This window comes from Castanea sativa, chromosome 4 (genome assembly GCF_040712315.1).
Source record: "Castanea sativa cultivar Marrone di Chiusa Pesio chromosome 4, ASM4071231v1".
In the NCBI taxonomy this organism is placed as follows: Eukaryota; Viridiplantae; Streptophyta; class Magnoliopsida; order Fagales; family Fagaceae; genus Castanea; species Castanea sativa.
This window is the reverse complement of record NC_134016.1, coordinates 26,776,042-26,802,404: the sequence shown is the minus strand read 5'-3', so window position 1 is coordinate 26,802,404 and position 26,363 is coordinate 26,776,042. Positions and strand designations below refer to the sequence as shown.

Below are 26,363 nucleotides of genomic sequence, written 5' to 3'. Positions count from 1 at the left end.
GTTCTCAAGGCATAGGACAAAAGAAAATAAAAAATTGCGTCAGCTAGAGTAGTGACTTTTGTGTGAAATATTGGAATCCAAAGTGCAATTCTGAAATGTAACATCAAAGGTAGACGAAGTAAGTTTGACAATAGCGGGCATATTATTGACAAGGTAAAAAGTGTAACAAGATTTATCAATTTCACTTTAAAATAAAAAAAAAAGGATAAATTTCTTTCATACCATTGAAGTTTGGGTTAATACCAACCAAATCTAAAATTTTTCAAAACTAACCAATTTAATTCCTAAAACTTTGAAAAGTTTTGAATCTGATTGGTATTAACCCAAACCTTAGGATATATTAGTGGAATCTAAAAAAAAAAGAGTCAATTATACTAATTTTACCATTAAGATTTTATTTTTGTTTTTATCTGTTAATGTATCATACAACTCAATTTTTAACTTTTTGAAAATGATGGACTTGTTTGGTACGTGTGTTTAAACAACAATTTTCAGTTTTTTTGGTAATACATAAAAGTAAAAAAGTGTATAAAAATACGTGTAATGTTATTTAAAAATTGAAAACACATGTTTAAAATGATATACCAAACATGCCCGAGATTATTTGAAAAGACTTAAAAATAAAATAAAAAGAATAGTTTGGGAACACTTTCTTGTTTCTCAGTGCCATGTGATTTAGGAAAAAGGCACTTTAGTGTTTTGAGTTAAGCCGGTACGAATCCTTATATTAGATTAGTTCAGAATTATTTTTTTTATTCTTATTTGGTAAGTTTTGATAGATCACAATTTATATATCATTATTGATTTTGTAATGATTGGAGTCATGGAACTTCTATGGTCAGGTGACACACCTTTGTTTTCTTATGTTTTTTTTTTTTTTGTGAACACATAAACTTTTCAAATTGACTAGTAAGGTGAGAATCCAATCGGTAAGGTGTTACATTTATCTAAATTTCTTAGAACATTAGTTTATGAATTATTTTTCAAAATATTTTATTGGAAGAATAATAAAATAATAAATATAATTTTTTATATCTCTCATAAAATTGGTGTCAAAATTTTCCTATTATGGTTTATTAATAATTGCCCTAAACACATCGTTAATATAGAGAAATTATTAGGTCCAATATGAGAATTGTTGACATAATCTTCCCTGACCTCTTAACTAATAAAATGTTATTATTTATGTAAATGTAACATTATTTGATCATTTTTATTTTTATTTTTTTAATCCTTGTGCTGATTTAGAAACTCACTCACATATTTGCATAGACAATATCATCTTATTGATTGAAAAGACCTTGTCAACAATATTCCTAATGCACCTAATAATTTATCATGGAGATGACCCTTTATAATATACCAATCCACAAGAGAGTAGAATTAAACTTGAAATAAAGCCCCGAGTGAAAAAGAACCAAACAGAAATTGGTCAAAATAAGGGAACCCAAGTGCCAAAAAAAAAAAAGAAAAGAAAAGAAAATTGAAGTAAGATAAATAAATAGTAATAAAAAAAAGAAAAACAGAGAAAAAAACAAGAAAGAAAGACAGATGTAGACCACGTCATCGAAGAGTGAACCTCAACGGTTGGATTTAGTTCCAATCCCATCATATCCATCATTTGGCAGTAAAAGACACCACCGTTCCTTTATTTATTTTCTCTCTCTCTCTCTCTCTCTCTCTCTCTCTTTCTCTTTCCTTTCCCTTCCCAATTCCCCATTCACTCACTCACGATACCACCTCAGCACCTAACCCAATTTCTCTCTCGAAAATCAAAATCCCCTTTTTCTCTTTCTTTAAAGAACCAAATAGAAATTACAAATTACAAAAACAAAAAAAAAAAAGAAAAAAAGGGAAAAAAAGAAAAGAATTAGAAATCCCCCCTTTCCTCTTTTCTCTCTCTTTCTCTCTCTCCTCTTCTTTGAAGTAAATCTATCTTCTTATGGAGCCGATACCTCAGGTTCCGTTTCCTCATCCTCATCCTCCGCCGCCGGCGCCTTCTGCCGCCTACGTTACCGCTCCCAACCTGGTAGCCGTGGCCCCCACACCCACATCTGCGGTGGTCCCCACCATGATCACCACCGAAGCTGCTGCTGCTCTCAACCACATAGCTCATCATGCTTCCGCAGCCGCTCCCCCTCCTGCTCCCCCAAATATCTCCCAAACCCTCAATCACAATCACACCGCCGCCCCCCACCACAATCACAATCACAATCACCCTCCTTACGCTGAGGTACCCTACCCACTCAATAACTCACTCCACCCACACACTTCACACTTTTATTTTTTCTTTTTAAATTATCTTTTTAATTTTTTTTTTTTTTTGTGGTAATAATAATTTTTTATTTATTTATTGTAGATGATATATGCAGCCATAGCAGCTCTGAAGGAGAGAAATGGGTCAAGTAGGCGAGCCATAGCGAAATACATAGAGCGAGTCTACTCGGACCTCCCACCCACTCACTCGGCCTTGTTGACTCACAATCTCAAGCGCTTGAAGAACACTGGTCATCTCGTCATGGTCAAGAAGTCTTACAAGCTCCCTAGATCTGATCCTGCAGCTGCTACTTCTACATCTACATCTCTCCCCTCTATTCCTCCTGGGCCTCCCAAGGCCCAAGGCCAGGCCCAAGCCCAAGCCCGTCCCCGCGGCCGCCCTCCCAAGCCCAAGCTCGATACCAATAACACCGCCGCCATCTCTCATTCTCAGCCCATTCCTCAGCAACTGCAGCACCAGCAGCCCAATGCGCAGCCCGTTTTGGTTGCTCTAGGGCTCGTCGACGAGCCCAATGTCAAGAGACGTCCCGGCCGTCCTCGTAAGTCTGGGCCGGAGGGGCAGACTGGGCCTGGGCCCATTGTCAAGAAGGGAAGAGGCCGTCCACCTGTGCCTCTTGGAATGAAGAACATGGCGAGGTTAGGTAAGAAGACTCCAGGGCGTCCTCCTAAGCCCAAGTCAGTGACGGGTGCATTGGGCCCTAATGGGCTTAAGAGAGGCCGTGGGCGCCCACCTAAGGCCCAGCTCAAGACTATGGTTATTCCATTTGCTAATAATGTAGCAGCAGCAACAGTAGCAGCACCAGTGGCAGTTGCACCACCCAATGCTCCAGCAAATGCAGGAGAAGCAGCAGCAGCAGCCGCAGCAGCAGCAGCAGCAGCAGCAGGAAGTGGAAGGCCGAGGGGCAGGCCCAAGAAGGACGCCGCGGCACCCGGGTCTGCTGTGCATATTCCTGCTTATGGTTTTGGATTTGGGCTTGGTAGTGGTACTGCAGTTCTGCAGCAGCCCATTAAGCGCCGTGGCCGACCTGCCAAAGTTGGCATTCCCATTGCCGGCAGGCCACAGAAGCTCAAGCCCAAGCCTAAGAACCGCACGGGAAGGCCCGTTGGTCGGCCTAAGAAGGTAATATGACTTACTTGTCTTTTTTGTTTTACTTGACACACCTTATAATATTGTGCCACATAAGTTTTTGAGGTATAAGCATGTTAAAGGTTTAGAAGTATTTTGGGAGCAAAAATAGAGGTGGTATGTGTTCTATTTGAAAAATTCTCTTTGCATGGCCAAAAATTGTCGCATTGTAGTATATATGATTGAAGGGTATGAGAATTTCTTCTTATATATTGTACACACAAGAAATTTACTGAAAATGGTAAAAAGTTTGAAAGGGAGTTGAATGATGTAATTATGGAGAATGCAGTTTACTATGTGAGTTTATTTTATGTTGTTCGAAGTGATTTTTGTTTAACTATTGCATCTTTTTAGATGTTGTGTTTTGGGTAATTTCTTGTTAAACTATTAAATTTTGTAAAGTTCATATGTGGAATTAGACTTGCAATTTGATTTATCTTTTGTCTAGATTTAATTTTGTGGTGGTGTATATGTGTTGAATTTATTCTCATTTGGCCTTTTTTACCATTTTGAGAAAAAGAATGCAGCATTGGCCATTTATACGGCATCTGATACACAGCGGGCCGCCTATGAAGATATTAAGAGGAAACTGGAATATGTTGTAAGTTAGATTATTCTTATGGCCACCAGCAGTTTTATTTTACATTATAGTGAATTTGTATTTATGCTATGAATATGTTATTTGCAGCAATCTAAGGTGAAGGAAGCTGTTGGTGTGCTAAAGCCTCAGATAACCAACGAGAGCGCAATCAGTGCAGTGGCGGCAATTCAAGAGTTAGAAGGGCTTGCAACAATGGACATTAGTGGACCGCTACTAATCGAGTCTCAGCAGCCACCACAACTGCCACAACAGCTACCACAGCCACATCTGCCGCAGCAGGCACATCTGCCACAACAGCTGCCACAGCCGCATCTGCCACAACAGCTGCCACAGGCACAATTGCCATTTCTCCATAATTAGTAAGAATTGTGCTTAGTTAATCATGACCCTGTTTGCAAGGAAATCAAGATTGAACCTCTTAGTGAGAGGATCAATCAATGTGTTGCTCTGAAGTGTGTTAACATAGCACAAGAGGGAAATGATTTGTAAAGGGAATAGGATGTAGCAAAACTAATTTGTCATTGATGTTGGAGACGGACCATGTCCGTCAAGTTTGCTGTTTATTTAACTTCAGAATGACTGTGAATCGTTCTTTTTTATTTTTTTAGGTGGTACTGGTAAGTAACCATGAATCATATTGTCTCTTTGACTGATGACTTTAAATTCAATTTGATCACAATTGAACAACTCTGTGAATTACATGAAAATTAGCAGTTTAGAATCCTTTCAGATAGAACTTAAGGGTGAGGAAAAAATTGATATGACTTTAAAGCCAATTTTTTCCTCACTTTTAAGCAAATAAGCTACCAAATTATAAGCTAGTGAAACCCGTCTGCGTGCTGGGCCATTCATTGGTACATGATGAAGTTTTCTTCTGCCATGAGTTGACGTGCATGATCAGAAAGGGGTTATTGGTACTCAATATATTTTTCTAATTATGAAATTGATTTGATTATGAAGTGTGTTACTTGTATCTAGCCAAACTTGTGGTTGGTTTGCACTTTTGGAATTTATCTTCTTCCTAATGATGAAGTTGGCTTTTGGTTGGGATTGGATAGTTGAAATTATTATTCATTTGACGATGGGAGAGATAATGAAGAAATTCCTTGTGAGGCTTTTGATAGTTTTAAGGGTTTTGTTTTGGGTTTTTTTTTTTCCCCTCTCTAACGGGGAAACTGAAAATTAAAGCAGTCTGTTGGTATTATTGGTTTCAGCTGCAGGAGGGTTGCTCTTTACTTAATTTTTCCTCTATCGGTGGTGGCTTATTTATTTATTTTTTCCCATTGTATGAGATTTGAACACACAGGTCTATTCTATTACTTAAAAGAGTTCAAATTTGGTACGGGTAGGAATGGGTGTAAATTCCATGTTCATATAATAAAATATTAAAACATTAGCTTTTTACTCAAAACTCAAATACATCTTTTCACAATTAATAATATTTCAATAAACTCCAGTTAGATTGGGTTTTCAGATGGGTGTTATAAATTGATTAGGTGTGATTGTGTCTATTTTTAAATATGTGATAATGATAATTTGACATGTTTAGATTGGAAGATGTAAAATTTGGGTTTAAACCACATCTTTATAGAATCTCTATTTAAAACGGTAATGGTAACTACTAGTCCATAAAGATTGTCTTGGTGCTTAAAAAAGCAGCGAAACAAAGTGGTAGAGATTTGCTTGTTACTGTCAAATCCACAACCGATATGGGAGTAGTTTGCATTTTGCAGGTTTAATGAAATCTGCATTAAATAACTGGACTAGCGTTAATGAATTAATGAAATCTGCATTCATGTTAATGCATCAACTCCAACCCACATTAGTAATAGACCCATAAAACTGGGGTAGCTTAGGCATATAAAACTGAAACAAAAATTTAAAGCATGACAGAGATTGGACCAATTAGCCCCGATGCTAAAATTGAACATTTATTTCAAAATTTTATTTTGGCATTTAAGCTTTACATTTCCAAGGAAGATGAGTTTGATTTTCGATAAGCTTCTTGTAGCCTGCATCACTTACAAAATTTTACTCGAGATACCACCAGGGTCCATCCCTAATAGAGGAGGGAGTTTTTTTATTAAATAACATAAAATAAACCTTTTTTGCTGAGCCACACCACTCTACAGACCCTTAATGCCTTAGAAATTGTCGGTTTATTATCTCCACCTCTTTGTCTTCCTTGGCCTGTTTGGATGTTTAAAAAAGGAGGGGAGTAGAGTAGAGGGAAGGGGAGTAATTCAATTACCTTATTTGGGAGTTTTTTAAGGAAGGAGGGGGAGGGGTTTGGAGGGGTTTGAAGGGGTTTCAACTACCTCCAACCCCCTCATTTTTAATTCTCTCAAATTGGAGAGATTTGGAGGGAGAGTAGAGCACATAAAATTATTGATAAAGTAAATTACCTAATTTACCCTTATTATATTTATAAAATTACAATGTTAAAAACAAAGGGAAGGGCTAATTACTCCCTTCCCCCTTACTAATTATAAAAACATCCAAACAAGGTGGAGGATAATCATTCTCCTCTACTCTCCTCCCCACTACTTCCCTCCCCTCTACTCCACTCTACTCTCCTCGCTCTCTAAACTCCCAAACATGCCATAAGGGTTGATCTCACAAAAACCTCCTCCAACTTTTCACATTTTTCTCCGAAAAATTCTAGGAACACATAGTCTTGTGCCATAATAGAAACCAGTCTATCTGGTTTCTTTATTTCTCAGCCTCTTGTGGAACATACCACAAGTGCCTAGAGCTCACTGCCTAATACTCATATAAAAGCTCATAGACGATGAGATGTTATTGTGACACTTAGATGAGGCATTTGAGCACTGTGTTGATCTAGGGTCTCTTTTTTTTTTAATGATTAGATATTTTCTTGTGCATCTGTTTGGTTGGATTTTCTCCTTTATCAACCTAATCCCATAATTGAGGGCTTAGGGGATTCAAATGGAAGCTCTATCTAAGAATCCACTGTCATTCTATATGAACATACTAAAATTAAGTGTTAAAAGACTTAATAAAAATACGACACATCTTTTCACAGTGTACTTAGCAGTCCCTCAAGGATTAAAGCAAATACAAATTTCCAAATGGTCACTCTCTAATTGAACCTAATCGAGAGAATCATTTCCCAGGAATTAGTACTGGATAAAAAGCTAACCAAACGCTCCAATTGAACCAGCTAGGTGATACTTATTTTGGAACCAAATTGCTTCATACACCTAAATTCAAGAAAGACCCATAAATTTTATATTTCTAGAACATTCCTATCACCCCTAAAATTGTTGTCAACAATATATACTCATATGTTGACACTGCTTGTTGCGAGGATATTTAAAAAGAAACAAGTTCTCGTGTACCAAGGAGAAAAGCTTTTACCTGCAGATCATGGCGGTGGACTTCAAAGATGTCTCTCATAGAGTGAGAGTTATATGCATCTTTAGCAGACTAATAAGTAGGATCTGTATGCATTTTTAGCAGACTAATCCAAATAATAGTTACTGGCCATCAACTTGTGCAATAATCCAAATACTCTAACCTAAATCCTGCAGTTTATTATAGAAAAGATATTGACCATAATATATAAAACAAGTACCAGGTGAGACTGCAGCCAACTTCTTTTGATCAAATTCGTACTCTTTAACAGGGACTTTTGCTGCCTGAAAGTAGACTATACTACTTGGCATGCTGTGCACAGAAATAGCTTATGTGATTTTCTATCAAATAATTGCTATTGACAACGTTAAAGAACCTTCAAATGAAATAGTACATGATTTCAAATACTAACTGAGAAAGTACATGGAACTAAGAATATTTCTAGATTTAATCAATACATCATCGCTAACCAAAGCAGAAGCTTTTTCAGAAAAATAAACTGCATGCTAGATGTAGAAATTGACTAATAGATAACAGCATGTCTTTAGCAGCAATGTCCTAGCATCAGATCCACAATCCTAAGTTCAAGTGGTGGGAAATTAGAATCCATGAATTAGCTGACATAGTGTGTAAGTGTGTGTATTGGTAAGTTCCACAAGCATCCAGTGGATCTTGAGCCTACAACCTCACCCTCCACTCATTCTTGTGGGTGGAGAAGTGTCATCAGGGCCAAAGCTTAGTGAAATCAATAATTGAGACAGTTCTTTCAATCAGTACATCCATTTTAAGGCAGCAAAGTTCTCAACCAAGACCTAGGATGAACAACCTAGTTATTGCAACTACAAGAACCCAGGCATTTGGTCAACTTGCTTTGGAAGTAGAGCTAACTTGCATTAAAATATGCGTGTCTGCTCAGTCAAGTAATATAACCTTCATTAGAACAAATATATGTACAAAATTTACTTTCCATTCATTGGGATCTTGGGAAGTACCAAATGGAGGGAAAGAAAAACAATCTAAATCAGCTTAGAAATGCTAGGGAAACAAAGTCAGTTTCTCATTATTATCCCTTCCTTTTCCCCCCTCCCCCCTCCTTTTTCCTCTGAACCAAACACAACCTGGCCATACTGTTAGTTTTGGTGAAAACTTGACATAGCCTTAAACTTGCACCATGTTTACTTCCATATGTTAACCGCCTTAATTGACTATAATAAAAAAATAAACATGATTACCATATAGCTTACCTTTGGTTGGAGCTTAATAATCTGCTTCTTTTCTTTCTCAAAGTTTGCTTACAATATCCTGTTAGCTTCATCAATCATTGGTCACTGCGAGATCAAGTTTAAAAAGAAAAGGACAATTAGAACGTATATAGATAAAATGCATGGAATAACTAGCTTTAACTTGAGAAAAAAAAAAAAAACATTATTCAATATATTTTCTCCCCATTCCCATCCCTAGACTCGAGGAAACTTTGCCAAATTAAGGAAACAATATGAACTTCAAATACATAAATGCCAGATGTATACATTATATATACATTATAAGGTAATACTAAATAATCTAATCAACTAAATGTAAATTATAAGTTAAATAATCTAACGAATAAACTACATGCCAGATTTATCTGAGGCAAATGGAATAAAACACAGGAGTGAACTCAAACCTAAGCAAGTGACTAGTCAAAATTCAACTTGAAATCCACCAGAAAACAGCCCATTCCCATCACTTGTTGCAATACTGAGACAGGAGAACTAGCAACCAGTGTGTAGTTATAAAGCAAATATCAAATATATAAGCAGTGTCTATCCATATCATCTCTTCTTTCTTGGTAGTTGTTACCACATCATGCAATCCAACAAGGGCTAATTTCGTAGTGTTGCATCTTTGTGAAAGCTGCTTCAAAGAAATGCTGTATTAAGCAGCAGTGGCATTTTTACCAAAATATTGTTTGATAAATGATTTGCAGAAGCAGCTATATACATTCGAAATGCTTTGATGAGTTTTGGTAGATATTCTTATAGAAGTGCTGTAAACATTTAAAGTTACCAAAATGGATATCATGGTATGATTTTGAGAGAGAAAAAAAAAATTAGAATTTTGAAAAGAAAAAAAAATGATTAGGATATTTTTGACAACAACAATCCTTTACCAAATGAGCTCTAATGAGAAATCACCTTTAACAACTTTCTCCTAAACAACTAATAAAGCAAAGCAAGTCACATGCCTATTATTAAGCGGATCATGTGACCAGAGAGTAATTTTAGGACCATAACTAATTCCACACCTATTTTCATAATTATCAGATATATATGACAAACTATGATGGGTTATCTTGCACTTTTGCATAGATTTAACACTTGTTTTCTACCAATCGCAATAAATCACATCATATGGTTGTGAAAATAGGTATTGAATTGGAATTGGTTTTTTTTTAAGTGACATGTAGATGTAGTGTGTTGGAGGAACTTGAAAACTCTATTCAAAATATTGATAGTAACAACAAAAATAATGTTAAAGAATTGGGTGGGCAATACAATAAAGTTTTAATAAATTAATCCCATGGTATCTTGAAGATGGTCAAGCAGTCGACTAGGTGTTGCCACTAATAAATTAACTCCTTTGACAATATGGTCTGCTTCACTTCTTCTAGGTGAACCACCAATAACCAAACCAAGGGTCTGAGAATGGTAGTTGGGTCTGTATTGCTAGCTCCCTTGTTGAGCATATAATGATGACTCCAGTTCCATTATGAGGAGTAAAACAAATGTGGTGTAACTCCATAGCTGGTATTAGAATAGCCAGAATTTGCAAACCCACAGTGGTGGAATTGGTCTAGCATGAATCTGCATTTTGAGGCTCTGGCGTAGCAGCTGTATGCTTCATAGGTCTATTGCTCTTGCGCTTCTACTTCTTCTTCTTCTTCTTCATAGTTGATCTGCCCTGGTGGCTGATTCCAGGAGTTTTGAGTTAGGAGTAGACACAAAGATTTCTCATGTGGGCTTCTGCCATTTCTATATGGGTTGCTCAATTTTGGCTTCGGAAAACTAGGCCTTAATAGAAATTAAATTGTATTTTTACTGCTGGTACATTAGATTTTGATACTATCTTATTATATGTATTTTATCTAATTTTTGAGAGTTACTATTATTTTCATAATTCAATAACTGAACTATGGTAGTAAGTGTGTTATTTTGCTTTGGAAAAAGTTAACGAATGTCATAAGTACATTGGTTTAGAAACTATTTTTAAAAACTTTTTACTGGAAAATAAAAAATTAATTGACTTTTTGATTTTTTTTTTCATAAAAGTTGTATTAAAACTTTCTAAAAATGATCTATTAACAATTGCCTTAAGGGCACTTGTAAACATGACCCTTTTATTTTAATGGAGTTATTTTTCTTGAATAATAAAATTTCTTATTTGATAATTTCCAAGCAAGCCTAGGAAATATGGATTCCACCAATTAGCTCAATTCTTAAGTTTCTTGCAATTGAATAAGTGACCTGGGTTCAACTAAAAATAAACTAATCGATGTTTTAGCCTAATAATAAAAAATAATCATTATTGAGTAGATGCTATATTTTTTTAAATGATATTGTATCTATAAAAGAAAAGGCATAAATACTTGTGAGTGGACAAAGTTCGGCCCATGTTGAGCTCAGGCCGAGGACTAACAAGGACTGATCTGGGATTCTAAGTTGGGGCCAAGCATAAACCAAAAAACAAAAATTTAAAGTGTCAAAAATAAGATTTTTTTTATATTCTATATCTTTTAGTTGTATTGTGCTGAAAATTAGTAAAAAGAAAAAGAAATCTGTATTTTGGTATTAACTCAAAAAAATAATTATCAAACTGCCACTCCAATTTGTATTTCGGTGTTAAAAAAAAAATTTAGGCAAAAAATGATAGAATATCTATTGATTGTTTTGAATAACAGCTGCAAACCAAAACGTTTTTTTAGTCCTCTGCCAAACAAAACAAATACACTTTGCAAAATCAATCATACATCTACATGTCAACTAAATACATTTCACATATTTTGGAGTTAATTTACTAACTTTTTTTGTGGAGGGGGGCAAGAATAAATATTTTGGGTAGATTTTAAAATTTTTGAGCGCGCACACACACACATACATGCTAGGAATTTTTTTTTCAAAAAACCAGGGTGGCCATGCCCCCCCCCCCCCCCCCCAGCCCTCAAGTGGGTCCGTCACTGAGGACCACTAAGCCCAGGCCTGTGTGACAAGTCTGAGGTGTAAGCCACTAGTCTGCCATGAAAGGATCCGAGTAGGTTCTACTTACCCTCGAGGAAGAAAAATAGTGCCAACAAGAAATAATATCCGCCATTTGAGCATGGGTCTCAATGCTTAATTCAAGTTACAAGGGAATCATCATAGTGACAGAGCCAAAGGGACCTACCCCTTGGTATGAGATTAGGCAAGCTAAAATAGTAACTGAGATTGAAAGAGCCACTTAAATCAGGCAAATGGCGAGACCTATGCACAGGTAAAATATTCTTATGATTACTAACCCACTAACGGAAGAGTATAAAAGGAAGGAGATTCAAAGAAGAAGGGTTGGAACATTCTTTTGGGGAGAGAAACATCTCGAAAGAGAGAAGTAATCCATCAATTAATTGGAAAAGGTGATCTAGCTCAGGACACCAAAAAAGGGAACCTCGGTCACTTAAGGTCTTCTTCCAGAAGCCATATCTTTAGCTATCAGCCATCGCATACCAGCCTTTATTCATCACCCTTTTGCCAGACTTCTCTTTGGACCTTCCATTGTGGGCTATACCCTTAAACTGTATACAGATTATGATAAGAACTCAATAGTTCTTAATCAAGTAATGGAAATAGCTATAGTAGTTCTTTGAGGGAACTAGGCCTCCTAGTAGATTAGAGTAAAGAAGAGAATAGAGAGAGTAGTAGGAAGAGAAAAGAGAAGAAAATTGCATATCATTCTTCAATGTCCTTGCTTACAATCTAGATTACCCTTTTATAGTAGATCAATCTACTATACATTCAGTACATGTATGAATTTTGTTATACAAGCAGTTACAACTCTTGGACTAACTAACTAACTAACCACTAGTACAACTCTCACAACTCATTACTAACTAACTTTCCAAGCTAGCTAATGCAACAGTATAGTAAAACTCCTATCATTCCATCCTCCTTTAAAAAACCTTGTTCACAAAGTAAGACTAAAGGACACAACCATGCTCCAGTGTTGTAAAACACATTAATGCAATACTTTGCTGCAGAATACAACAATGCATCACAATACATTGCCAATTGCTATAGCACAGACACAGATGCACTACTATTGTAGAACATACTCCTGCTACCACAATTATGTATTCCTGCAGAATATATTACCACAATGCACTGGTGCTTTAGTGTTGTAAATCACACTACCACTACCACACTACCAAGATACACCACCTTATGCTATAATCCACAACATATAAAACAATCCTACTACCACACCAACCCAACACATATCACACTTCTGTTGCAACACCAACCACAACACAAAACTTAACACACTCCTACTACAACACCAACCACAACACTAAAAGATACATTCCAGCACTCTAGTTACAACATCAACCATCATTCCCTCTTTAAAACACCTTTCCCACAAGGTGAAAGTGAGAGTATTGGGCGAACTGTATTCTTGAAAGGCCTTAAGTCAATACTAATATGGCAACCATAATTGCAAGTAATGCAGTTGCTATGCAACTAGTACAACAACCTCCCAATACATCTAGGGTGATCTTCCATATGCCCAATACCTTGAGGACAACTTGATTACCTCGGTGATGTACTCTTCTTCAACCACTTGTACATGCCATGATTTTGCGCCTTCCTAATAAAATTCTACCTTAGCTCTAGGCAAGGACTTTTGAGTCTCTAAATCACCAACCAATGGTAGGATTTTGATCATGCTTTGGTTGTATGTTAGCACTTCTATTTCTTTCAATTCCTTGACCTTGGATTGATCCTTGGAGATCTGGTCAATTGTCTCTAAAGTCCTTAAATCTTCTTCAGTCATACCTTTTAACTTCTCCATTCTTTCTTCTTTGGTTATTTTTAAGAACTGACTATGTGACTTATGAATCTTTAATGTTTCTTCAATCATGGTCTTGAAAGGTGCTGAAACTTGGGTTGTTGTCTCTTGAATCCTTAATGGTGTTTCTAAACCGAACTTTTTCAAAAGTTGCTTTAGTTGTTGTTGCAAACTTTCCAAGAGTTTCCATGCATCCTTTGGTTGCTGCAGTTCATAGTCCTGAGCCCTCGAAACTACACCCACACATGATATTGGTTTATGCTTGACAATACTCTCCATAGAACCAACATATGATGTGGATCCAAATCTTGTGAGAAGAGCTTCCATAAAAGTCCACCAATTGGTGAATGACCAGCTTCTTCAGCTTCTTGGAACTATATTAGGGCTTCTCCTTCCACATAACAAGAAGCTATAAAGACCTTGTGGTACCAAGGAGTTCTATGATAGGTGAAGAAATTGTTTGCATGGTAATTCCAACTAAATGGAAATTTTTACATTCAACAAAGGAAGCTTCATGGCTTGGTTCTCTTAGTTCCAAAATTAGGTTCTTGAAGAAAGTTTTTGATCAACAATGAAATTGTTTTTGCTGCAAATTCTGGAACTTGGACAGGTTCTGGTCCTGGATTTGTTGCAGAATATGTCTGGAGAGATTCTAGAATTTTGGTGTAGGGATACACTCACTTCAATGGAAGCTGATGTGCACTAATAATAACTTAATTTTGCATATTTATATCATTGTTAGAAAGTATTATTGTACCTACTTTGAGTTAATTTATACAATTTATATTTGGTTTTGGAATAATGCTGAATAATCAATTTTGTGCTTAATTGAATTTTATTGCATGAATTTGTCTTTTGTAGGAGAATACAATTAAATAAGTGAATTTGTGCAAAGAAAAAAGCTAATAGACTTTACTCTTACAAATGCCATGATGAAGTTAAAGAATTTCAACCCAATTAAATTTAACTCCAATTGGAGTAAGGAATCAAAGGAAATTCGTACCAAATCCAAATCCAATTCGGATTAGGATTCCAACCTACACATTAGTTAGTATTTTTGGCATACCTTTCGGTTCAGATGTCCAATTGAGATGATTCAAGTTGGGATGGAAAGTTAACTTAAAGGGCTACAACTTTATAGTTTACCCAAATTCCGAATTCTGACGTTAAATGGGCCAAAATCGTTGGTTAAGTGAAGCCTAAAAATTTGGGATTTTCTCCAAACGGAAATTCAACTTGTAATAAGATTCCTTGACCTATTTAAAGGCTCTTTAGGACAAAATTCAAGGAGACTAGTGCTAGGGCTGGGGGCTGAACATATAGAGAACTGCGGCTACCTCTTTGGTTTTCTTCCATGACAGTTTATTTTATTTTATTTGTCTAGTTTAATATTTAGTAATTTATTTTTGTGTTTTCTTTTAATTACTATGAGTAGCTAAATTTATAATTAGGGCTGAGGATGAAACCTTGTTAAGAGTTATTAGTAATATTTATGTGATTTGATTTTTCCCACAATAGTTGTTCTTTAATGATTTACATTGTACTTGCTTCATATCAATTGACTAAGATGAGATTCTAGATATGAGTTCAATTATGTTTTTCTCATGATTTAGGATTTGTCTTAATTAATTAAATGCTTGGTTTATTATTTCTTGATTTTAAAATTGGATATCTCTTGTGATTTGTTTGGTTACGGAGACAATTGACAATTTGATTTTATACCTAGGAAGTAAAGAAGAGCATGCTTTAGATATTTAAATAGAAGTTTTAATGATAATATTTTCCATGGTAGCAAGATTGATTTCTAGATTATCATGCAGCAGTTGGGAAAAATTAATGATTATAAATATATGCTGATATGACTTACAAGACAAATTCCAAAACCTTAATTCCTTTCTCTAGATTATTTACATCTCTTTACTGCTTTATATTATATCTTTGCTTAGCTTAATTATTTGATTAGTATATTTAATTTCAAACAACTAATTTTTATTAAACTAGATTAGGATTAATTTGGTTAAGATTTGATTAATTTTCCTACATTCATACAAGTCCCTGTGGGTTCGACCTCGTTCTTGTCAAACTATACTTTGGTACGGTTCGTACACTTGCGAGTACTTTAAAATTTCACAACATAAGCAATCTTGTCATTGATTTGAAAAAAACTATTCTAGTTCTTGTTATGGTGGCAAAAAAGTGGCTCTAATAACTCAATAGTTCTTAATCAAGTAATGGAAATAGCTATGGTAGTTCTTCGAGGGAACTAGGCCTCCTAGAGTAGATTAGAGTAAAGAAGAGAATAGAGAGAGTAGTAGGAAGAGCAAAGAGAAGGAAATTGCATATCATTCTTCAATGTCCTTGCTTACAATCTAGATTCCCTTTTATAGTAGAGCAATCTGTTACAACTCTTAAGCTAACTAACTAACCACTAGTACAACTCTCACAACTCATTACTAACTAACTTCCTAGGCTAGCTAATGCAATGGTACAATAAAACTCCTATCAAATTAATTGGGGCCCCAAGCCCAATCGTTGTGGGTTGAGGCACCACAATACTAATTTAGGGTTTTTGTTTTCTCTTTTTTGTTCGATGTTAATTTCAAACAAGGTGAATTATGATTACTATAATTTATACTATTATTTTTGTCATTAAGTATTTTCAAAGAGTATTCACATCAGCCTCAATGTAGTTTTAACCAAATATGGTCCAAAAATCTCACTTTTGTCAATTTAATAAACTTAAATTCACATAAATATACATCAAGCTCAATATTTGTTTATTATTTAATTTAAATATTTTTTTCTCTCTTTCCATTCTCTTCCACCTTTTTCCTAATTCAGCCAAAATCTTTCCCAATTCACAAATCTTGCTGATTCCTTCACTACACTACCCATACCATTATTAGCCAAAACCTCAACCTCAATGCCATAGCCAAAACAACTCAGAACTCACAAACATCCACCATCAACACCAAAATAGAATATAAAAAAACTTTGAATGTACAAATCTTGGATTTTTTTTTTGAAAATAACTATAAAATCAAAACTATATTATTAGTTAGCTAAGATTTGAAACTATTTTGGTATCTAACAAATCGAGTCCAAACGACTCGATGACTTAATTTTGGAATGCAAATTGAGTACACTGAACTCGATTTCAGCTCAGTGCTGCGGCTGATGTGGAAATCTGTCCACGTAGGCATGAAAATCGAGTCTGTAATGCTTAATTTCGTTACCTAGTAATAATGAAGAACGAAGCACCAGAGAGAATGAAGCAACCCAGGTGGCAAATGCTTTAGGTGATGGAGGCGAAGGTTGCACACCAGAGAATGAAGAATGAAGAACAAAGTACCAAAGAACGACTAAACCCAGGCGATGGCGGCGAAGGTTGAACACCAGAGAATGAAGAACAAAGAATGAAGCACTAGAGAACGACTAAACCCAGCAAGCGAAAGCTTCATGCAATGACAGCAAAAGCTTCAGGCGAGGGAAATCCGATCCAATCAGGTATTTGGTTTAGGTTTTGTATTTGGTTTTGTTCATGGGTTTTTGGGGCTTGGAAGAACAAGTGGCTTGGAAGAACAAGGAAGTTCATTTGCAGTTGTTGAAGCAAAGGAAGCAAAACTAAATCGAGCCCTACGGACTTGATTTCTATTTGACAGAACTCGAGTCCTATGGACTCGAGTTCTATGCCTACGTAGACCAAGTATCCACATCAGCTACAAACGATGTTGAAATTAAGTTCAGTGCAATCGATTTAACATTCCAAAATAGTTTTAAACCTTGGCTAACTAATAATATAGTTTTGATTTTATAGTTTTTTTTTTTTTAAAAATCCAAATCCTCAAACCTCAACCATGGTCATTGAAATAAAGGTCCGGTTAATGTGTGCCCTTAGGGCACACATTAAGCTATCAATTTTTGGAAACATTTTATGGGGAATTGGAAAAATTATAAAACTTTTTAAATTCCCGATAAAACTTTTTTTAAAAATTGTATACTATTTTGTGCCCTTAGGGCACACATTAATAAAATCCTTGAAATAAACAGTCCTGATCACTATTAATCACTCAACATGGCCCGTGATCTTGCACACATTAGTAAAATCCTTGAAATAAACCGTCCTGATTACTACCAATCACTCAACATAACTCGTGATCTTGCAAGCACCAAGCCAGCACAATTACAAATCACAATTACAAATCATAGTTAACCATATGTGGTGGACTATTTGCCAATCGTAAGTCATGGTCGACCATTGTTGCAATCATCCCTTAATTTCAACCTCAAAAAATTCATTGTTCTCTTCTCTATCTAAAGGACCAAATCAATTGGTGGGAAAAAGTGAGACAAAGGTAGTGAAAATTTTCAAAGAGAGAGAGAGAGAGATAAATAAAATAATAATTTATATTAGCGTGATGGTGAACAGAGTTTCAATAAGTGTATTAAGACGCTATTCATTGACAAATTTTGGGGGACAAATTGTAAAGGCTGATGCAAGAAGATTTTAAGTGGATTTAGTTATGTTTTTGCTAAAAAGTTGTTTTGTTGAGATTGATGGGAATGCCTCCTACACAGTGAGTCTCTTACCAGCAATTAGATTCCATTAAATCCCAAAGAAAAAAAAGAATTTTTTTTTTCATCAGGGAAAAAGAAAAGAAAGAAAAAAGAGTAGATCCCACGCGTAACATATTTTTTGTCCTTTGGAACTGTTTTGTGGTGTGCTACACTACCCCTATGCGACGCAGCCTTTTGCCTTCTAGGACCCCTGTCCTCCAACCACTTTAACATTAAACTTTCCAAAATTACTGTATGGCAGAACCTATGAGTGTAGCCGTCGGCACATCATTTTGACTTTGCACTGCAGTCTACTGCTACTGCTTCCTACAATTTTCATGTCCTCGGTTACACAAAATAAAAATATATTCACCTGCTACTTACGTTTACACGTGTAAATAAATTGTGAAATTGAGTGTTTAAGGTAAAAAATACTAACACGGTAACTAAACTCATTCATGTGTTTGTTTCTTAAAAAGAAAAAATATTTAGTATTGTCGAGTCATCTTATATTGGTAAGGTGTGATATTGAGAAAAAATTTATCATTTATTTCGTAATATTAACTACTGCATATAATTCTAATATTAATATATAAGTGTATTTTTTTTATCTCATCTATTTTTCAATATATATATGTATATTTCTCAAATAAATAAAAATTTATAAGTAGCAAAAAAAGAAAAAAAAAAAAAAAAAGAGAGTTCATATAGCTCGTTACATTGAATCCTAGTTTTATATCTAATTTATGCGGACACACTAGCTCTCTTCCCCAAAACCTGAGTCAAAATTGCATTAACAGACCTATGGCCTATTGGATACCAATTGTCATACCGCAATGATGTTTCATTTCATTCACTCCCTTGGTAGAATTCATGTACGACTTTTATTATTATTATTATTATGAGCAATTGTAAGCCACGCGCTTCTTCACGCTCCAATTACAATCTGAGGAATTCTACTTTTACTTCCTTTTTGGTTGGATAATGGTGGCCCCCAATTTAGGTACCCTGTGGTCCTTTCTCAAATAATACTAACTTTGTTCTCAGCGCCAACACACGCTCCAATCAGATTCTTTACTTTTTAATTTCGGGTCACTCATTGGTTGATGGGATAGCGCGTGGATTACATTGGACAAAAAGTGCTTAAACGTTGCGATTAAGGAAAGCTGCCCCACGCTTTTCGAGCAATAAATATTTACTTTTATTTTTGCATTAAAAGCTTAGGACAAGCAAAGCCGCCCATTTGTTGTAGTCGGACTCGGACGCCAACTAACTTACGACCTTGACGTATTCTCAATCTTAATTTAATATTCATTTCCCCCCTCCCCCTCTCTGCCGCCCTTTTTTTTTTTTTTTTTTTTACATAAACTAATGAAATTTTTTAATAAATAAAATGGATATTCCGCTATATAATAATTTTTTTATTATTAAATTTTAAATATTTTACTCAACTGTAATATTTTTTACTAATTGAATTAATTGAAATCCACTTTATATTGATTTAAACAATAAATTATTATCTATATTACTGTTTAAAGGGCTTCATCTGTTTGGATTTTTCATTTTTTTGATTAAAAAATGTCCCTATATCCCTAAGTTTAAGTAAAGATAATTTTTTTTTTAATTTTTAAAAAGTAGACACAAAATTAAAGGACAATCCGAAAAAAATACAACTCCAACTCCCACTAAAACATTGCCTAAAAAATAGATTCACTTTCCTGTAGATTTTCAAACTTCTTTATTGACTTATAAATTAAATTCTCAAAATAAAAATTATATATAATTTTTTTTTTGCTATAAAATAAGACCACTAAAAAAAAAAAACTCATCACGAGTGATGAGGCTAGTTATTATTATTATTAGCACAGTTAAAACTCTTCTTCTTTCCTAGCTATGGATGTCATGTCTAAAGTCCACCAATATATTTAATTTTTTTTTTTGGGATTTGAATTCTGAAGTTTAAATAGTAAATAACTTAATACTTAATACACAAAATGAGTGACATTCCTATTGAAGTGATTAACATTTAATTTCAGCCATAGAGAAGAGATAATCTAGAACAATATAATCATATAATAGATTAATTGAGTATTTGGTCAACCATAACGTAACCCCATTCTTGATTTACCAATACTAGCTTCATTTAAAAAAAAAAAAAAAACTTTCATTTTTTAGCATTAGATGTGTGTGTGTGTGTGTGTGTGTGGATATATATGTATATATTCAAAATTTCACATTTTATCAGTTTGAAGGGGATTCAAAATCTATGATTGACAATCTGCAATCTCCTCCACCTAATATCTTAGATTTTTGATTAGATGTTATGTCCATTGTTTCTTCTTCTTTAAAATTCCTTTTAAGTTGAGAAGTTTGTTTTGTATCTAGGAACCTTAATTACTTTGCTCACATCTTAACATGTTGTACTGCTTTTTGTAAAAGGAGATGGGCCTATAACCATCTCTTCTCTTCCTAATTGGATTTCTTATCCGTATGTTAAAGATGAGCTTGGACTCTCCTCTCTCCTTTCTCTTAATATAATCCTGTATATAAATTTTAAAAGAATTTTCTTTTGTTGATTTATTCTAGCATTGTTATATAAAATTTTTAAAACTCACAATTTTTCATTTTATATATTTAATTTGGAATTTAAAATTACAAATAGTGCTAAATTATATTGTTTTAACTAAATTAAAAATCATTGCCTTTTTTGGGATAAAATAAGCCAACACCAAATAAATCCTTATGTTTTGATATTCTCTCAACAAGTTGCAATCAAATTAAATATTTTCTTGAGTATGAATTCTTAATTTTTATTTAATCAATTAAATATATATTATACACGATTTTTTTGTTTAAACTTCTGCTTTGCACAAGTTAACCACTAGTATAATACAAAATAAAAGGCTTTGACTTTTTGTTGATTTCTTGTATTGTTGCTACATAAGTTTTGTAAGTTCACATTTTTCAAATTAACTATTATTCTAATATATGTCTATTAATTTGATTTTAAGAGTTACAAATAATACTTAAATAACTTACCATACTTTAGGATAAAGCAATCCCAATATTAAACTTTGATCTTATTTAAAAAAAATTATAACTACATTAGATAAGTTATTTTCTATAAGTTCTTTGATTTAAATTTTTATTTATTACTACATATTAATCAAACATGTATCCTATGTACATGTTTTCTACAAATTTTGAAATTTCTATTTCTTGATAAATATTTAAATATGTATTATTTTCAAATATTTTAAAACATTATTTTTTATCCATATATCATAGTTTTGCAACTAGTTCCTTCTATTTCGTCAACACAAGTTTAATTATATTGTGGGTTCTAGTTAGTTCAACTGATAAAATCTCTGATGGTTGTATAAGAGATCTGGGGTTCAATCCTCATCTACACCAAAAACTGATTGGTGTCTTGGTCTGAAGATAAAAAACTATCATCAGGAGCGGACGCCATAGGTTGAAACTCTCTAAAAAAAAGTTTAATTATATTATTTTGAAGGAGTTAATTGAATAATATATAATATTATTATTTGAGATGATTTTATATCATGTGAACTGTCTATAATATTGTTTAATCTATTATTATTATAAAATATATAAGACAATACATTACGTTAGTGATTAAGATTAAATAAGTATGATACATTTTTTTATTTATTTAAAAAAGTGTGTATTGTGGAATTCTCTATGGCGTGATATGATATAGCATATAAAATTTTATAAAATTGATTCAACTTTAAATGTGTGGTTATAGAATCGATATGTAGTTGTGCGAGTTTTCTTTTTATAGTTTATACATCATCATAAAAGAAATGCTGCTTTCACTTTCTTTCATGTGAATGCAAGGTCCCTCCTTTTTCCTTGAGAACTTATCCAAAAAAAAAAAATAACACCATGTTTTCAATTTTGTAATTTATCTAACAGGCAAGGTTGGAATTTTCTCATTTGGTCTTCTTCTCCAAAAAAAGTAAAGTGATTCCCATGTTTATAGACGACTATTTCTATCATTTGATTCTCGTCTGTATCTAGATTTGACGTCTTATATAAAAATGTTCTTTCATGCGCCACCCAAACCCCACCATATATAATCACATTTCTATATATATATATATATATGGGAAATGTTAACAAGCACCGTGCGGTGCTTGTTAACATTTACTTTTTTGTGTTTTATTTAAAAATAGAAAAAAAAGCTGTCAAAAAATTGCCTAAAGAAATAAAAATTTTTTAACAAAAACTGAAAAAGTGTCCAAAGTTAAAAAAATTACCCAAATTGTGTTGTTAACGGGCACCTTACGGTGCCCGTTAACACAACCCTATATATATATATAGAGTAAAATAGAGTAAAATAAAGTTATTGGACTTGTTTGCTAAAGCGATTGAAATAGTTAAATATCAAATATGGTTGTGAGGTTAAAACACAGTTAGCTGGTTGATGATTTGATGAATCATTAATTTTCTTGTTCTTTACTAAAATCTAGGGAATCAACCAATCCTGTCTTAACGAAATGCAAACATAATCTAAGAGGTAGAAAAGAGTTTCCTATCACTATTTGTTGATATGATAACCATGAATTGGTTGGTTTCAAAAGATCAATTATAAACTATTTTAATGTCAGGAGTTTTGTAACTTAACTAGTTAGTACTTTTTAATATTTTTTAAAACGCGTTTATAATGATAAATATTTATTATCAGACTAAGATACCAATCGCTGTTTAGTGCAAGTGAATATTGAATCTTAAATATCTTATTCAACTATCAAAAACTTTACAAATTGAACTAACTAGAACCCAAAAAAAACTAAGTGATCTTGGTTGTGATTATGGATTTCTTTATTGGCTAATAGTTTACACATGGGTAGTCCGTCCATACCCATCATGTTAGTTGAAAAGAAACAGCAACACAGATACTGTCGTACATGCAATGCAATAGGATCGCCCTTAATACTTGGATATGAATATTCCTGACTTCTAGGTGCCCTTACAGCAAGGCACATGCCCAATATGGCTATATATATATATCAATATGAATAAGGTAATTTGCCTATTCTGTGCTTTAGAAGAATTTCAGAGAAGTATATCATTAAACAAATCTTTTGACCCCACAATCTTTGATATGAATCATTGAGCAGAATTGGTGGGGTGGAAGCGAGAGACTTACTTAATGGAGGGTCTCACTTTCTTTCCATCTTCTGCAAATTCCGAAGAGCATATACTATTATTGCATACTTTTTTGCATAAAAATATTACTATATGTTTCTTTGAATATATTTTTTTAATGCACTATATGTGAATGCAGATGAGTCGGTTGGATCCACGAAAACAGTAAGGCTTAATTTGTTTTAGTTGCCCCTGCATATTCCACTCTTTTTAGCCTTGCAAGAGGAATAAAATTGTGTTGTGTTGTGTACATGCTATTTGACAGTATGAAAACAATATTATCATCTTACTACTCTTCTTTCTAATTTTTGGGTATCTTATCTGGGTGGATCAAATATATGATGGGATTACCTAATATTGTAATAATTGTTGATTAGTGTTGGTGCAAACACAATGATAATGGAAATAACACTTTTAAGGAGATTCAAGCCCGTATCTTATGGCTAGAACAACCTCTGCATAAAGTGTTAAAGCCCAAAACTCCACCAAAAAAAACATCATTCTTTGCCAAGATTCACTTCCAAATTTGACACCTCTATCCTTCACCACCCTTTGCGCACGTATCTGACCCAATATTTGAGACAATTCATGTTAGTTCATTAATCATCACAATTAAAAAGAACAAAATATTCTCTCTCCTTTTCAATGTGGGATTAAATATTTTCACTAACTCCTCATCTTCCACATTCACTCCCACATCTTTACATTTATGTTATAACATTTATTTATTTTAATTATTTAATGTTAAAATGCTCCAACAATTAGTAAGAAGAATATATGGCTCAACGAAATTTAATGCAGTGCTAAACCTCATTTATTATGGAATTATTATTGAATTAACTTATCAACTTGCTTTTTTCTCTCAAAAAAAAACTTGCTTATTTATTATTTTTCACAAATAGTAAAGTTCCATATCTTAATTTGCCACAATGTCCTTAGAGCTCTATGTGATGAATAGGCTCCTGCAACCATGACATGACAGAATTTGCTTATTTTAAGTAAAACTAACTTGATGCTGAGGAACAAAAAGCAAAAAAAAAAAAATTCAGTAATGAGAAGATGGAAATTTGAAAATAACAAGAAAGAGAACTAAGAACATAAATAGTGAAGCATTTACTAGCCAAAATTAATTGTTACTTGTTTCTCTCTCTCTTTTTTTTTTTTTTTTTTTTTTTTTGAGAACCCAGAATCAAAAGTTTTATTCATACTCCTGCAAAATTGCAGTCAATCAGTACATTTTGCTAGCCGTTTCACCATAAACATTTTTAGCATATTCCCACAAGTAGACAACCGAAAGAAATCTCTTTTGAATGGCACAAACGGGTCAAACCAATCTTCTCAAACTAAAGCTTAATACTTAAAAGAAAAACAATCCGAGGACACACAAAAAAAGAAAAAAAGAAAACGAAAGTAAAAACAGTAAAAAGAAGAAAAAAATTAGGTCGTACGACGTGAGTCATTTTTTGTTTTCTAACTTTTTATCATGAAAGGGTACCTAGGGTCCGTTTGAAACTTTGAATACGGCTTATTTTGTTGAAAATTGAAAATAATAAAAAAATAATAATAAATTACTGTTCACGCATTTGACACTGTTCATAAGCCTGAAATCACTGTTCAATGGATAGTACTAGACGCGCGTTGAGGAAGAGAAAAAAAAAAAAACACAGAAAACGCTCAGCCAAAAACGCAATACCCAAATGTTCATATTTGTTGTAAAACAATTACATTTTCAAGATAAATGTGCTTCTACTAACATATCAAGTGCTACTTGCTTTATACTCACCCTAATCTTAAAAAATATTGGCATTATTAATTGGATAAAGTGTAGGCCACTTCCTCATATCGATTTGTTTATGGATTTGACTTTCTCAAAACTTTTGAGTCCTTCATTGTAATTCTACATAATAATCAGCTTTCTCTTTAAAAAGAAAATAATATAATTTTGATAGGCAGAGAAGTTTTCTATCATCACTTTCAATTGGGAAAACACATAATTATTATGATTATAAAAATAAAGTAGCTTCTAGAGGTTGAGAAAGCTCCCTATGATCCCTGTTAATTAGGGCATCCTAATAGGACAAAACAGAAAAGTGCATCAATTCGTATTCGTGTTATCCTGATCATCAATACTTTTTTTGTTACCACCCTAATTTGGATAAAGATAAATAAGAAATATCAACCTTAAAATATATTGGATTTAAGGATTCAAGAATTTCATGAAAATATGCTCAAAGTAATCATTTTTAGTGAATCAGAGCAAGTAAAGCCTTTGAAAAGGTGCATCCAAGTCATTGTCAATTTGATTATAAAAAAAAAAGTCATTGTCATTTACCTGTGAGGGTTGATGTTTCCAGAGACAAGAATGCTAGTCTGATAGATCTAAACCGTGGTTTACTGTTGGGAAGATAAAAATATCGGGAATTTCCTTGAGTATCTAATATGACGTATATAGACATATTTTAACTTAAAAGACTTAAATTCAATGAGTATGTGCTCAATTGTGTTATATTATTTACTTTTTTTTTATTTTTTATTATCATTATTCAATGTGAGACTTCACTCACACGTATAACCCAACACCTACAATAAAATAGCAGTAGTTATTAATTATTACTGGTTTTTAACTTTGTCTACTTGAATATTTATGTTTACTTTTTTAATTTTGCACTGCAAACATAAAAATTTGACTGAAAAAAAAGAAAAGAAAAGATAATGAGCAAATCTGTCATAATTGCATGCAAATTGCTCCTGTAAGAAGCTTTTTGTTTTGCTTATAATGAAGTAGGGGAGGGGAAATTTAAATCGAAGTTCTCCTATTAGTGATAATTAGATAACATCATTGAGGTATAAGGTTTTTGAAATAGGAAACTTTTTTGTTGTTGAATTAATACCTTCTTTCAACTTTTGTTGATACATGTGTAATTATTGGTTGTTTGGGTTAATTGGGACGCAAAAGTAACTTGAGCTCAAGAACACTAATTGTATATACTAAAATTTGGCAATATCTTCATTAAAAAAAAAAGAATACAAAGTCAAAGGGATATTATATTAAAAATTGAGATAAACTTAAAATTTTGTCATACCTTCGAGACATGGAGACCCTAAACCAACCTTAGCTTGAAAGGAGAAAGCATCTCTTCTCACAAGCTGGTGGGTCCTTTGTTAATG

General features: G+C 33.6%; 1 protein-coding gene across 1 annotated transcript; it reads left to right on the top strand.

Moving 5' to 3' along the window:
• The first annotated feature begins 1,672 nt into the window (after window positions 1–1,672).
• LOC142631283 (uncharacterized) lies at window positions 1,673–4,691 on the top strand. The gene is made up of 4 exons (XM_075805416.1): window positions 1,673–2,233; window positions 2,360–3,397; window positions 3,924–4,004; window positions 4,092–4,691. The coding sequence occupies exons 1-4, from the start codon at window positions 1,943–1,945 to the stop codon at window positions 4,362–4,364; spliced, it is 1,683 nt and encodes a 560-aa protein (XP_075661531.1). The 5' UTR covers window positions 1,673–1,942; the 3' UTR covers window positions 4,365–4,691.
• Window positions 4,692–26,363: the final 21,672 nt, after the last annotated feature.